The sequence below is a fragment of the Euprymna scolopes genome, chromosome 25 (genome assembly GCF_053919585.1).
Source record: "Euprymna scolopes isolate OS-2025 chromosome 25, ASM5391958v1, whole genome shotgun sequence".
Classification (NCBI taxonomy): Eukaryota; Metazoa; Mollusca; class Cephalopoda; order Sepiida; family Sepiolidae; genus Euprymna; species Euprymna scolopes.
The window spans coordinates 52,141,495-52,158,803 of record NC_136506.1 but is presented as its reverse complement, the minus strand read 5'-3'; the positions used below and the strand labels follow the sequence as shown (position 1 = coordinate 52,158,803).

General features: G+C 35.3%; 1 protein-coding gene across 1 annotated transcript in view; it reads left to right on the top strand.

Moving 5' to 3' along the window:
- Positions 1–17,309, top strand: part of LOC145247349 (integrin beta-1-B-like) — a 256,575-nt gene that overhangs the window by 77,972 nt on the left and 161,294 nt on the right. The window contains exon 3 of the mRNA XM_080109024.1: positions 5,319–5,380. Coding sequence (XP_079965150.1) covers positions 5,320–5,380 — 61 coding nt within the window. The 5' untranslated portion in view covers position 5,319. The remainder of the gene's footprint in view (positions 1–5,318; positions 5,381–17,309) is intronic.

Sequence of the window (17,309 nt, the reverse complement as noted above, 5' to 3'; positions counted from 1 at the left end):
ATGGAATCTACGTTTAGGTTTAGGCACAGATAAAGAGTGGGGGGGAATTATTGATAGTGTTTACAGCTAGACGAGTATTTCTTGTGAAAGTTTGGCGAGGGGGGGACCATAGATTGAAGCTCAGTCGAATACTTTCCATGAAAATAACGATACATCAGAGACAAACTCGCAACATCTCTTCTGTGAGATAGAGGTTGCAAGGAGGAGAAAAGGACATCTCCTACGAGGCTACGAAGTCTATTTTGAACTCTATCAAGGCAGGACAAGTCCTTTCTAGCAGCTCCTGCCCAAATGTGGCAACAGTATTCCATCCTTGGACGTACCTGGCTCTTATATAGATAGAGAATAGCATCAGCAGTGAGATATTTACTGGATCGATAGAAAGATCCCACCATTTTTCCAGCGGCCTTGGCAACAGATTTGATGTACGTGTTCCATTTAAGATCAGGAGTAATGGTCAAGCCCAGAAGCTTGTCAAAACTTGAGGCCTCCTGAAGACGAGAGCCATTCATTTCAATTGATGCCAAATGTGGAATAGAATGTTGATGATGTAAAGAGAGAAGCTTGGTTTTAGATGCATTAAAAGTAACCAGCCACTCCTTTCCCCATTGTACTACGTGCTCAAGATCAGAGGAGAGAGAATTGGAGAGAACTTGGTCGTTTACTGTCTTAGATGTGCTACCATAAATGGTAGTGTTGTCAGCATAAATGTCTCCAAATGATGTAAGGATGTGATTTGGAAGATCATTAATGTAGATCAGGAAAAGAGTTGGGCCCAGGATGGACCCCTGAGGGACACCGGCATTAATACTGTGAGCTTCTGATTTTTGCCCCTCAACTACTACTCTTATGAACCTATCAGAAAGAAATGATTTAATAATTGAGAAGACTTTTCCAGCTATACCATAGCTAGCGATCTTATGAAGTAAACCTTTATGCCATACCCTATCAAAGGCTTTAGATATGTCAAGAGCAATTGCCCTAGAAAGATTGCCACCGTCGAGAGATTTGCTAATCCTATGTGATATAACTGTAAGCACATCTGCTGTAGATCTAGCAGAACGGAAACCATATTGAGTGTCACTAAGAAGGTTATTTTTGTTGAGATGTTTGATTACTTCTGTATTTAACACAGATTCCAGCAACTTACTCATGACGCACAGGAGACTTATTGGCCTGTACTGAGAGGGGGATGAGCGATCGCCTGAATTCTTAAATACAGGGCATACTGATGAGATTTTCGAGGGTGATGGGAAGCTATTCTCCTTAAGACAACGTTTAAACAGTTTTGTAAGTATGGGCGCTAGTTTAGGTTGAAGTTTTTTGAGTACTATAATTGGAATACCGTCAGGGCCAGTTGCTTTACTAGAATCAAGGTTTTTGATAAGCTTGACAACATCACGTACAGATATACGTATATCACATAGCGTGTTTTCTGATACAGGAGGAAATATTGGGGGTTGGCGGCCTTGGTCGCAAAGGGTAGAATTAGCTGCAAAGTTCTTGACAAAGAGTTTGGCTTTGTCTGATGCTGACGAGATTACCTCAGGTCCATTGATAATAGTTGGGATGGAGCACACGCTTCTGTTCAGGATTCTGTTTGCTATTTGCCAAAACTGCTGGGAACCAAGCCGCTGCTCCGCTACTTTGGACTTAACAGATTGAGCATACAACTCTCTTGCGTTCCTTATTACTTTCTTACAATGGTTGCTGGCAGTCCTGAAAACGGCTTTAGTTTCCATACATCTATTACGTTTGAAGCAGTGGAAAAAGTGATTTCTGTGCGCAATGGCAGCAGCACATTCTGGAGAGAACCATGGCTGGCTGTTAGGTTTTTGCTGAAACTTTTTAGAGGGTATGAAATGGTCAATACCTACAATTAACCATTCAGTCAGGTCTAATACTATAGAGGACACATCCTTTTTAAACATGGAATGCAGAGGTAGATCAGATATAAATGTACGGAAGCTATCCCAGTCAGCCTTAGTGTATCGATATACTGTACGATGGAGAGGTACGTCTGGGGACTTATTACATTTCATTTTTATCTTAATTGATACAACAGAGTGGTCGGAAGATCCAAGAGACGACGAAACTGAAACTGAACATAGTTCAGGGCAAGTTGTGAGAAAAAGGTCTAGTAGGCTCGCATACTGGCCGTCATTGTCGGGCACACGGGTGGGTTCCTGAACAATATGAGTGAGGTCATAGGCAATGGAGAAATCATGACAGAACCTCCCCTCATCATCGGTCTTGTTTGAGTGGGTCAACCATTCGACGTTGTGAACATTGAAGTCTCCACATACGTGAATGTTAGCTGAAGGATAAGCAGATAGGACTTGATAAATTTTCTCAGATATGCTTTGAAAGATAGTAACTCCGCTGTTGTGGGGGCGATAGAGAGTAAATATAAATGCCGTAGTGTGAGCTAAAGCAACCTGGAAGCACATATAGGGTAAGTTATGATCTTCTCTGGAGATGTCCCTCCCACATGGAAAGCTATCTTTAATATAGGCACATATTCCATGCCCATGGCGATCTTGGGGGTCAGATTTAGAAGTTAAGTTAGAGTATCCTGTAATTGCAAACTCTTCTAGGGAAATAGCCTGTCCAATGCCAGTTTCACTTAAAAATAAAAGGTCTGGTTTAGCCTCCTGTAATTGGGTTTCAACCTCTGGAAGGTTAGAACGTAGACCCCTGATGTTGGAGAAGGAGACATGGTAGTAGGGGTCTACGTTGGAAGTTGGAGAACCGGGTTTAATCGTGTATTTTTTCTTGAAACTTGTCATGATGAAATTTTGGAATTTGTGGACTAGGTCGTCAGATTTACTTAGAGCAGGACAGAGAGGGGAAACTAAGAGAGAAAAAGAAACGAAGAGTTTTTTTTTGTAGCTAATGATAAGGTAAAACCGTAACAATTACCCACTAGTATGGCATCGAGAGGCCCCACCAGAAGCTACTGCATGGTCCAGAATCCATTCACCAAATGGCAATACAGCAGCCCCAGTACTTTGCACCTGCTGATAGGACAGCCTCCTTAGTGGTTAATCCAAGGTTCGGGTCCCTGACTATCAGGCGGATAACGTCAGCCCAGATAAAACGTTTACCTCTAGCACTCTTACTAGTGACATGGCTACAAGGATAGACATAGAAACAGAAAATTTCCACCAACTCTGCCAACTGTTCGCGCAAAATACTGCCAACCTAGAAAACAGCTTTGTCTTCTCCCTTTGTCAGAAAAATCACTCATTAAAAAATGAGGACTGAGGGACAAATAAGAAGAAGCGAGAGTAACAGGAGCTGCCGATAACGCATCCGCAATGCGTTTTCTACTCTCCATTAAAAAAAAAAAATATTAAGTATTGTACTTAATAAAAGTCCAACGGACGTGTTTAAGGGAAAGTATGGTGATAGATTCCCCTCTCACGAACTAAAAATGAGTACAATTAGGTAATCTATTTTTGCAATCAACTCGGTAGATAAATAAACATTTATGGACGAGAAAAAAAGCTAGCATTTAATACAACAGAAATACATAAATTAAATACTGAAATAAAATGTAGTTATTAATATTTGAATCTAAAAATAAAAAGTGCGAATTAGTAATGAAATCACTTATCTCAAAAACACTTCCGTCTCCAGAATGCAAACTAGTGAATAATTTAACTTTTAATAGCGTTCAGAAGATTTTTTTTTAAAAATTAACTGTTAAAAGAAAAGCGTGATTTTATTCTGAACTTTAGCTAGTCACGTTTTAAGAAACTTACGATATAAAAGAAAAGCGGATGGGGGGGGTTCTTCCGAAGTTAGTTGGTGACGTTATAAGTAATTGCGAGATAAGATGGAAGCCAGAATTTAGGGGTTGGGGACTGAAAATGATAATATAATGGATTGATTATACAATATTTAAGATCAACTCCGTAGATAAACATTTATGGACGAGAAAAAAAGCTAGCATTTAATACAACAGAAATACATAAATTAAATACTGAAATAAAATGTAGTTATTAATATTTGAATCTAAAAATAAATAGTGCGAATTAGTAATGAAATCACTTATCTCAAAAACACTTCCGTCTCCAGAATGCAAACTAGTGAAGAATTTAACTAAATTTTTACATTAATTTGAAAATAATAAAACGGCAACAAATCTCTAATTAAATATGTAGCGATACGCCACAGACATTTCAATAAATAAATAACATTTCAGTTACGCGTACATTTGCCGTATCCACTCGCGCAAATTCCGTAGAAATAAAAAGTAAAACTTTGTCTTTTCGTGCGGTCGTAAGACAGAGCATACCACGTGACAGAGTATCCACTTTCCGTCCAATCAACGCTCAAAGGAAAGCACATTTCTCAAATCTTTTTCTGACAACTTCGCTGGAGCCACCCAAAAGCGTATAAAAAACAACGCACGAAAACCAACTCTCTTTTCTTTTCTTTTTTTTTTTTTTGTTTTAGCCCTTTTGGGCCTCCTTGGCCTCTTTTGCCTCTCGTCACCTCTCTTTCCCTCTTTTCCCTTTTTTCGGCTAGTCGTCGTGCCACGAATACAGACGCACGGAAGACAGAAATGCATTGCCGCTAATATTTACCCTCCGATTTCACTAGATTAATTCTAAAAAAAAAAAAAAATAATAATAATAATAACTTTTTGTCATCTCGGGCACATTTATGGGGCAAAGTTACCACACTACAGAAACTAACCAATTTAACAAATGTTGATTCCTTTTGTAAAAAAAAAAAGTATATTTTCTTTCTAAAAGAAAAAAAAACATGATTGCCTCAGTTAGAGGAGGATTTTCTTTTCCTCTTTTGGTACATTTTTTACTCAAGTTCTATCTGAATCTATATAAGAAATATATATAAAGTCCTCATGACTATACAGGATTCTAAAAATCTAACATTTATTTCCAAGAACTTATTTACAAGAACTACGAACATCTCGTAAATCATTCAATGACTTATTTTTCTCTCGCATTAAAAATACAACGAAAAATGATTTCTCTTTATTTTTAAATCAAACTTGATTTAAACGTTAAAGTTCGTGCACCATTATGCTGATTCTGACACTTTTATTATTATTTTTGTTGTTGTTTATGTTGTGATGTGAACGATTTTTATCGACAGCTGAGGTGAGAGACATACTTCTATCGGGCAACGCCGGTACAATGTCCTGCTAGTTAAGTAATAAAAACTAGTTTCTAATTTTTCTACTTGGACTTTATTATTTTCATTTTATTTTTTACGACACATTTTGTATTAACCTCAAAATATAGAATTTATTCATTAATGATTTACGTTTGTGTTTTTTTTAGGATGTTGTCTTTCACGGTCATATCATTGTTCCTGCTGTCACAATTGCCAGCGCCATCAGCAGGTAAGGAAACACTCATCTTGATGACCTCATTCTTTTCTATTTTATATATTTACATTATATCTTTCCGATGCTCGGCTTATGTGGATCCAAATATGAGGGCACATCACCATGATCACCACCCCACCACCCCACCACCTCACCACCTCACCGTCGACTAATCTATATAATTCTGTAGCACTTACTGACCAGGTTGATCGAGCGTTTCAGTTGCTTTTCGCAAAACAAGAATTGCAGCAAACGTTGCACAAGGTTTGTCAGTGCAAACATTTAATAAATTGTACAATTGTATTATTTCGACACAATATCTGTTTCATATGTTCTATTGAAATGACCATTGTTGTTTTTAACAGTTTCATGTGGCAAATAAAACGGCATTATTGATTTCCATGTAAACATCGGACATTACAAGTGTGTGTGGTCATCGTAAAATCCGCTTCAGCAAACTATAGTCAACTCTAGTAAAAGGTCGTATAATGAAGAATGGAGTAAGGGTCGGGATAAACACAATCGTCGCATCACATTATTGACAATTTCATATGTAAATGGTTAATCATGAGTTGATGCATTTGACCCAATTCAAAAGGTAATTTGCTAAAAATCTTTTGCGAAAAGTAAATTGTACATAAGTAGGTCTGATGCTCGGTAATTCAATTCGCTTCTCTCTTCGGCCGATAAAACATTACTAAGATTACACTCTATAATAGAGATGCCCTTTTTACATACCTCTCTGTTCAATCCTATGACACATTAAGGTAATAAATTGTTCTTATCATGAAACAATAAATATTACAATGACAATATTTAGGTTAGATTAAGTGTAACAAGACCTTTACGATCTCATTTTGACCGTCATATCTGAGGTCATTAAATAATAGAAAATGTGAAAAACACGCTTTCTTCCGAACTCCACAATATGTTAAACTACCTTCTAGTTAGAATGGAAGTCTCACCATATGTGGCACCCCCATGAGAATCACATTCTAATGAGAAGTTGGGAAAGCAACCTGACTATTCACCCAGTATCTTCCGTCATTTAATGATGAGCAACCTATTTTAAGAAACCTATTTTAAAAAACTTATTTAAAAAAAACTATTTAAAAAAAACTATTTTAAAAAACCTATTTTAAAAAACCTATTTTAAAAAAAACTATTTTAAATCATTTTCTAAAGTTTTCATTTTTCTTTAAAGTCTACATTATTGGATATTAGTAAGGATACCTGGCGTTGTCCGGGAATTAATGTTCCCAGCTCTATATTACCATTTCTGTTCATATCGTTTTTAGTTTCTATAATTTCTAATATTTACGCTATCAATAAAATCAAATCCAATGAAATAAAATGTCGTCTTTGCTGTTTCTAAATGTTGGACGTAAGTGCGCATACTGCAATATTGTTGTAAACTTTCGAATGCATGATGAATGTGAATTGTGTTTGATTTTATTATTAGAGAGTAGTTTAACAAAGAGAGAAAATTAAAATCTTTAAAACCATAACACAAACAGTACTTTTGAAAATGTATTTTATGAAAATTGTTCCGTTTTAGTCGACGGAACGACATAATTTGATTTTGGAAGAATTTATTTTTAAATGAACAATATCGGAATTGTTTTATACTATATTTCAATCGATTTTTATATTATAAAGTTGCGATTTTAAAAATGAAAAAATATATGTGCATCAGTTTGAACCGTAACCAAAACTGACGAATATATATATACATACAGAGTGATCCAAAAAAACAGAGGATATGCAATTGTTTTTCTAGGCATTTTACAGTCAATGGAGAAAAAAAGGCCAAAGATCCTAGTGTTTTGATGTGATGTTTTTAATATAATAAACTAGTTATGACCACAGTTTCATTTCATTCGGACAAAACACTAAGAAACGGGGCCTAATTAGAGTTTGAGCCCGTTTTTTTTGGGGGGGGAGGGTCATCCTGTATATAAATATATTCAGTAAGATGATTGATAATTTATAGGTAAAATTAAAAAATAAAAATCGGTTTCATAAGAAGGAACACAAAAAAGCCAATAAATTGTACGATCATTTCGGAAACGATGTTTTTATTGAGAGAGACATTAAGTTATGGACAATAATTTTAACATATAGTTTTTTGAAACTCTAGGATATATATGCGTACTGAGCTTATTATATATCTGCATTACAACGAGCACTGTTTTTTCTTGTATTTTAATTAAATTAGTAATTTTACTATCACATTAAAAATACACTCTGCTCTTTAGACTACTGTTCTAATCCCCTTTATATATATATATATATATATATATATATATATATATATATATATATATATATATATATTATACATGCAACTGGGGACCGCTTGTGAATTTCATACTCTCATGAAACTTCCTCCTTCAGAGGAAGCCGGTTAAATCCTGAATAGGGTTGTTGCTGACTGCGTACACACACAGGCATATATATATATATATATATATATATATATATATATATATATATATATATATATTAAAAGGAATACACGTGGATACAACATGCAATTCGGACCATACCTTAACGATGAAGAACTCCACACTAGAAGGAAACTTGAAGGTAACCTGAGGAAAATGACACACACACGGTCAGACACATTTTTTAACAACATGCCAAAAATTAGACATCATACCAACAGGTCTTATGATGGACAACCACTTCCAGTGCGCATTTAACACAAACCACACACTCAGAGCACAACAAATATATGATGTTGCCTCCTGCAAATTATGAAATCTCGTAATAAAACATTTGAAACAGAGAACGCTCTCAAAAACATGTGACAAAAACAAATCTCAACTCCGTAGTTTATTTACCAATACTATATTTATGGAAACCTCTAGGGCTCTAGACACAATATACCCCATACACCTCTTCCAATGCCTTCGATTTAAACAACAAAAACTAAACACATTAATCAGCAAAGACCAAGTTTTAAAAAACATCTACAATCAACAAAACCCATACACCCTCAGTAGAATATTCAAACATAACAAGACACATCCTGCCCCTAAAAGAACACAGCACATCAACCTCGCCAACTTCTCAGACCACCGATTCTCGGAAACTGAAATCACACTATTAAGCAAAGGACTTTCATTTTGCCCATCAAAAAGTCATAACCCAATGGATCTATGCTATGACATGAAGACTACACCAGAAGAATAAAACTGAAAGAATACTTCCATAATAACAACCATATAACTGCAACCAACTCCGTCTCAATCAAACAGGAAAGGACTTTAAAAAAGACACATTGGACCCCCCCCCCCCGTGGATGCAATCTAAACATAGACGCACACAATATCAAAGTCAAAAAACATCTAGACAAGTTCATCATTGAAAACCTTCACAAAAACACCAATTATATAACAATTATAATGTAACAAAGGACGAATATCGAGCAATACAATCATTACGAAACAATCACCTCATAACCATAAAACCAGCAGACAAGGGTGGAGCAATCACCATCATGAACACTAACGATTACATAACAGAAATAGACACAAATAAGCAATTCTACAAATTACTTCCCACTGACCCCACTCTCGCATTCAAATCTGAACTTAGCAACCTAATTAATAATCTCGACCACAGTATTAGAACCACAATCGAGAAATTAGTGCCAGACCACCTCAACCCAGCTGTCTTCTACACTATCCCCAAATTCCATAAACTCCCCAAAATAGTTAGTGACGCACTCACACAATCAGTAATACAGTAAACACTGAGGCACCAATTAACGAAACCTCAGAAACAGCTATGCGGTAGCACCTCGCCAACCCATCATTTCGGGTATTGGAATCCTCACAGAATATATCTCGGGGTATATAGACAACATTTTCAACCCACTGTTGTCAAACATCCCCAGTTACCTTAAGGACACCACACACTATCTACACATTTTAAATAGGATAGGGACCATGCCAAACAATGCAATTCTTGTGACTATGGATGTGTCCTCACTTTATTCCAACATCCCACATGAGGAGGGAATATCTGCGTGCAAGAACTTCTTACACACTCAAAATTTACAAGACACAAACATCAATGACATATGCAACATTATACAATTCATCTTAACACAACAACTTCACAGTCAACAACCAACACTATTTACAAATTAAAGGCACAGCCATGGGAACCAAAATGGCCAACATATACATGCACATATTTGAACAGAAATATATTCACACTTACCACCTAAAACCACAACACTATTATATGTACATAGATGACATCTTCCTTATTTGGCCATTTTTAAACATCACAAAAATGACATCACCACATCACTCTACACCAAAGCCAACGATGGCCATGGTTACCTTAATTTTAATAGTTGCCACCCCATCAATATAAAAAAATCTATTATATACAACCAGTGCCTATGTGTCAAACGAATCTGCTCAGATCCGATCGAGTACGAAAAACAAGTAAGAATTTATAGGAATTACCCCCTTAGAATAATTAAATAATCAATTAGGAAAGCAGAACATATAATCAGGTTAAATTTACTTACATACAAACGCAACATATCATCCCCAAAAATACCAATGGTATTTGATTACAAAAATAACACCGACCAACTTCACAAAAACCTGCGGCATGACCCCACCCTCATAACAATATATAACACGCTTCCACTCAGTGCAAGAAGACAGCCTCCGAATTTATGGTCACTACTAACATCCACAAAAATACACAACACTTTCGCACCTCATGGAAACAAAACATGCAACAAACCCAGGTGCAAAGTGTGCAAGCAGATTAATACTAACGACAAATTTACACCTCCAGATACAAACACTCAACTTAAACTCACCCCACTCACCTGCGACAGTTCCAATGTAGTTTACATAATATATTGCACTAGATGCATGAAAGGTAATTACATGGGGGAAACAGGCCGAGATTTCCGCTTACAATTCAACAACCACAAACAAACAATTAGGGACCAATCCACACAGCACTCGGTGTGTCAGAATTGTTTGGGAATTTTTGGCACCCTTAACACAAAACTGCGAATAAAATATACAAAACTCGTAATTTCTCTTTTTAAAGTTTGTTTAATTTCTTTATGGAATACACTTCCAAAATAAATTATTAAAGTTTTTTAAAAAATAATAGAAATATTAATTTTTAAAAAACAGTGTTTAGAAAGTGCCTGCGCATGCTCATTCACCCAATAGATGACAATAAAGGCTCTGGAATTTACAGGGTCTGGCCTGGCAGGTGTTCATAGCACCACAGCTTGGACTCGGTCATCAGTGGATGTGCTGGACTATAGAAGGTTCATATAGATGACCGTCTGACACGTGCTGCTAGTTGTGCTCATGTTTGCATCATTTGAGCCAGAGATATATCAAGTAATGGCAATACTCGAGAACGAGTTCCTGCCATCATGTATATATGTATGTATGTATAAGTATAAAGAACGCAAGAGAGTTGTACGCTCAGTCTGTCAAGTTCAAAGTAGCTGAGCACCGGCTTGGTTTCCATCAGTTTTGGCAAATAGCAAACAGAATCCTGAACAGGAGTGTGTGCCCCAACTATCATCAATGGTAATCTCGTCAGCATCAGACAAAGCCAAACTCTTTGACAAGAACTTTGCAGCTAATTCTACCCTTAACGACCAAGGCCATCAACCCCCAGCATTTCCTCGTGCAACTGAAAACATGCTATTCAACATACAAATATCTGTACATGATATTGCCAAGCTAATCAAAAACCTTGATCTCAGTAAAGCAACTGGCCCTGATGGCATTCCAATTATAGTGCTCCAAAAACTCCGACCAGAACTAACGCCCATACTTACAAAGTTATTTAAGTGTTGTCTTAAGGAGAAATGCTTCCCAATCCCATAGAAAATCTCATCAGTATGCCCTGTATTTAAGAATTCAGGTGATTGTTCATCTCCCTCTCAGTACAGGCCAATAAGTCTCCTGTGCGTCATGAGTAAGTTACTACAATCTGTGTTAAATAGAGAAGTAGTCAACTATCTCAGCGAAAATAACCTCCTGAGTGACATGCAATATGTTTTCCATTCTGCTAGATCTACAGCAGATGTGCTTACTGTTTTATCTCACAGGATTAGCGAATCTCTCAATGGAGGTTTCTTTGATAAGGTATGGCACAAGGGTTTACTTTACAAGATCTCCAACTATGGTATAGCTGGAAATGTCTTCTCAATTATTAAATCTCTGATAGGTTCATAAGAGCTATTGACGGGCAGAAATCAGAAGCTCTCAGTATTAAGGTTGGAGTCCCCCCGGGGTCCATTCTAGGCCCAACTCTCTTTCTAATCTACATCAATGATCTTCCAAATCAAATCCTTACATCATTAGTAGACATTTATGCTGACGACACCACCATCTATGACAGCACATCAAAGACCGTAAATGACGAAGGTCTCTCTGATTCTCTCTCCTCTGAGTGCTACAATGGGAAAGACGTGTTACTTTTAATGCATCTAAAACCAAGCTTCTATCCTTACATCATCAACGCTCTGATGCGCATCTGGCATCAATTGAAATGAATAGCTCTCGTCTTGGGGAGGCTTCATGTTTTGATAAGCTTCTGGGCCTGACCTTTACTCTCGATCTGAAATGAAGCACATATATCAAATCTGTTGCCAAGGTTGATGGGAAAATGGTAGAATCCTTCTACTGCTCCAGTAGATATCTCACTCCTGATGCAATTCTCTACCTATATAAAAGCCAGGTACGGCCAATGATAGAATACTGTTGCCACATCTGGGCTGGAGCTGCTAGAAGCTGCTTATTCTGCCTTGACAGTGTTCAAAACAGACTTTGTAGCTTAGTGGGGGATACCCTTTCCTTTCCCCTGCAACCTCTTTCCCACAGAAGAGACGTTGCGAGCCTGTCTCTGCTTTATCGTTATTTCTATGGAAAGTGCTCATCTGAGCTTCAATCTATGGTCCCCCCCCTTGACAAACTTTCACTAAAAACACTCGTCTAGCCAGAACCACTACCAATAATTTCCCATACTCTTTATCTGTGGCTAGACTCAAACATAGATTCCATGAGCAGAGCTTCTTTCTTAGAACTGAACGCCTGTGGAACTCTCTTCCTTTGGCCTGCTTCCTAGGTGACTACAATTTGATCGTCAAGTCCAATCCAAACAAGTTCTTGATGAACCGTAACCCTATGTAATCCAACTTACAAAAACCCCAATACCTATGTTAAAAACGGTATAATAACATTGACTAATGTATACCATTAACCCTTATCCTCGAGTGGCCTCCGTGCCTTGATAAGTAGTGATTCCTTTGTAATATATATATATATATATATATATATATATATATATATATATATATAGGAGTCTGCATATGTGTGGGAAAAAAGAAAAAGAAGTCCGAATATTTTAATATGTTTGAACTAAAATAGGAAAAAATCAAGTAAATGAAAATTACTATAAAAAACAATATTCTTCGTTTATTCATTCAGTTATTTTTTAATTTTTATTTTTTTTCATTTTTTTTTAACATTATATGTCAACGAAAGACACTAGAATCTACAGTAAGCGGTTAAAAAATAAATAAACGTGTGTGTGTGTGTGTGTGTGTGTGTGTGTGTGTGTGTGTGTGTGTAGACAATCTAGACAAACAGCGTATCCTTTGATCCCGTCTCTCATCTAAAACCATAATAAATCTATGTGTCCAAGCTTTTGGTAAGGAGATTCTACTTAGCTTATCACCTACATCTGCTTATCAATCTCCAGGAATAGATGTACGTACGTCTATAAATGTGTGTGTGTGCGTATCCTATGTATGTATGGGTACGTGAAGAATCATATGTGGTAGTGTGCAGGTGTATATGCATGTATGTTCACATATGCAATAGTGTTCATGGGATGCATGGGTGTTCAATTCAAAGTTTTATGAAAGATTTGGTTTTGAATAGAGGCCACACAAGTTGCTGATCATTCCAAGTCAAAAAATGTTGGAAAGGTCATATTTAAATAAACCTTATTGGCTATACCCGTGCCCCTTCTGCTGCTAACCTTGCCCGCCCTACACTCATGATCCCATCATTCACACTGAGGAAGATCGAAGGATTGGTCAAAAATTATGTGCTTTTGAAAGAAACATTCCTGTTTTTTTCAATGAACTTTTGTATTCCTACACATGGGGAATAAATATAGAAAAGATATAAACATTTATATATTTTTTGTGTTGATTTTTTATTCACACACACACAAAATCGAAACCAAAACCTATGAAGAATACTTGATAAAATTATTTATAAAAAAAATAGATGAACCGAAACCAAAACTTATGAAGAATTCTTGGTAAAATTATTCATTACAAGAAATAGAAGTCAATAATCCATAACAATTAAACGACTCGGATGTAAGCCTGACACAGAAAATACACACACATGCTATCGTATAAATATATAGACTAGCGGGGCCTGTGGAAATTCCACAGAGGATTGATTCATATGTCATATATTGATGTTGGTATTCTGTAGATGTTCAGTGTAAATGGAGACGCTCTGATATTATTGTGTCTCTTTTATTAAAACTGCAAAAGTATTTATCTAAGCTAGCAGGGACGCCTGGTGTAGTTCGGTTGTGAAGTACGATTAAATATGATATTTTAATTCTTGCAATTTTCGTATATATTATTAAAGAGTTCGTATATATTATTATAGAGTTCATGTTCTTTCTATTTTAATATATTATAAAGTTGCGATTTCAAAAATAAAAGATATATCTATATGATTTGGGTTTATCAGCTTGAATCAAAACCGAATCCCAAACATATATATATATATATATATATATATATATATATATATATATATATATATATATATATATATATATATATATATATAACTACCTAATTTACTCACATAAAATTAATATACAAAAGTATAGATTTATGCGTAAACTTTAAGTATTTACTTCAAAAGTGCTCAATACGTAGGTAGAGCTAGTTAGTAATTTATAAAATATATATGGCGATTAAGCTACAATGAATATTCCGTGTTTCATCCACTCTAGGATTCCTCAGGCTTATGCGCATAAGCCGGAGGAATCCTAGAGTGGATGAAACGCGGAATATTCAGTGTAGCTTAATCGCCATATATATTTTATAAATTATTATATATATATATATATATATATATATATATATATATATATATATATACCATATGAAAACAACACTAGCGAATAAATACTGGGAACTCAAAGAAAGCGGATATTCGCCAGTAGTCGAATGGAAAATAATAAGACAAGCTACCACGTGTAGGGACCTAGACGACCCATGTAGATTATGCCTTCATGAAAAATTTGCTATCCTGTACTTTAAAGAACCCCAACATCTATTAAACTGTAGAAGAGAAATAGCAAACAACTGTGTTCACAAGATAAAATTTACTCTAGGATAGCGATACAAAATAGTTTTAAAACTAACAAAAACAATAGAAAATAAACAATTAAATAAACATGAATATTCATAAACGATCCCACATACATGTATGCATATATATATGTATATATATATGTGCATATATGTATGCATACATATATATATATTTATATATAAACTAACAATAAAAAAAGAAAAAAAACACTTACCTGGTTTCAAAACAGATCAAGAAACTAAATAGAGCACGCACAAAGGAAAAGGTCAACCAGAGGCCAAATAGGCCTTTGTCCGATAAATGCATGCTCATTGGCTGATAGGAAGGGCGCGGTGGATACTAGAAAGCTGATTGGCTAACTAAAATCTCAATAGAAGAGGAGCATATAAAAACGATAAACAACCACAGAATTCGCGCATAAGCCTGAAGAGTCCTAGAGTGGATGAAACGCGGAATATTCAGTGTAGCTTAATCGCCATATATATATATATATATATATATATATATATATATATATATATATATATATATATATATATATACGTTTCATTAAATAGCACAGAAAACTCTTGCTTATTTTTCTTGTAATCCTCCTTTTCTCTTTGTCGGACCATTTTCCGAACGTTTATTTCGAGTGAAAAAAGAAATTTCCCGAGTTATCTCTGCTATTTAATGAAACGTGCATAAAAGAAAAAATGCTGCCTAAATATACTAATATATATATATATATATATATATATATATATATATATATATATATATATATATATATATAAATTATTTATAAAATAAACATTACTAAGGTGCCATCAGCTAAAATCGAAACCGAAAGCAAGACTTATGAAGAATTCTTGATAAACTTATTTTTAAAAAATAGATTAGTTGATTGCCATTTATTTATTTATATATAAAAAAGATGACTTAAATACCATCAGCTATAATCCAAACCGAAACCGAAATTATCAAGAATTCTGAGTAAAAGTATTTATTACAAGAAATGGAAGTACATAACAATTAAACGACAAGGATGTAAGTGTGACACAGAAAATAACACATACGCTATCGTATTAATATATAGATGATGATGATGATAATAATAATAATAATAATGTAGTTATGCATATTAAACTCTATTTTATTTAAATATAAATATCATGCTTCCACTCTTCTCTGCAAAATAGTTTAAAAAACCTACTTTCAGAGCATAATGACGTAATATACTTGAAACGATGACGCAATATACTTTAAATGATGACGTAATATACTTAGAATAATGACTACTATACTTGAAATAATGACGCAATATACGTGAAAAAAATGACGTAATATACTTGAAAATGTGTCGGAATTTAGATTACAGACATACATCAAACCTCCATTATAATAGATTATAAATGACAAAAAAGAAAGACAACAGGAAACAGTTTTATTTTTTAAAACTCGCAACTTGAGATTAACGGTTGTAGAAAATAAAGTTTTACTTTTTAATCTTTAGACACTAAAGATTTTTAATTATCTCGTCAATTCCGTATTCCATTTTTTTTTTTTTTAAATGTCCTCATGTCCTTGGTTAGATGTAAGCAATTGCTTCAACCACCAAGTCGGCCGCACAGGATGTTTACTATCGAATTATCTAGATGTGTGTGTGTGTGTGTGTGTGTGTGTGTGTGTGTGTGTGTGTGTGTGTGTGTGTGTGTGTTCTCGATGTCTTATTGATGTAGTACTGCTAAACCATTCTGCAAGTTATCATCTTATTTCAGACTGGGCTGCTTGAGTGGTAGGAGGGGTCTTTAATCTATTCCGGATGCCACAATGATCACTGACCGGAAATTTTAAGGTGTTCAATGTTATTCCAGTAATTCAGCGTCTTTATGTACCAACAACTTGTGTTTATCAATAGGAATAACTCCTAAATGTCCATGGTTATCTCTGTTAAAAAGAAATACAATCTTATACCTAAACTATTCTCAATTGTTTGTTTAATTACGTGATTTGTTCTTTATCTTTCGTAGTTGCTACACAAAACGTTTAATACTTTGAAAGCAGAAAGTTTTATTCCGAAAGCTTTGAGATGGAGAGTGATAATTTGTATTATCGAGATTATTCTTATATTGCTTTAACAACGTTTCGACCGATATAAACTAATGCCTTCTTCAAATGTCGTTGTTCGGTCTTAGGAAATTACTATTCGATAAAACTACGACATGGAATATTGAACAGAAAATTATTCTATGACCTTTGTTTTTGATTTCGTTCTACTAGATGCGAAGTTGGTTAGTGTTTGACCTCATCATCCGACTGTAACCCGATCGTCTTCGTTATCATGCCACCATAAATAATGCAAGGCAAGTACTTTGCTTTGCGTGTGTATGATACGCCGCGTCACCCAAAAGTAGCAACACTGATGTTGTTCGTTGATCTCTCTGGTCGCGTCGGTCTCCAGTGATTTACTTCTCGGTCTGATCAGACCTCGCCCGGTTTGAACTTCAGTCTCCCCGATCCCAGACTCTATA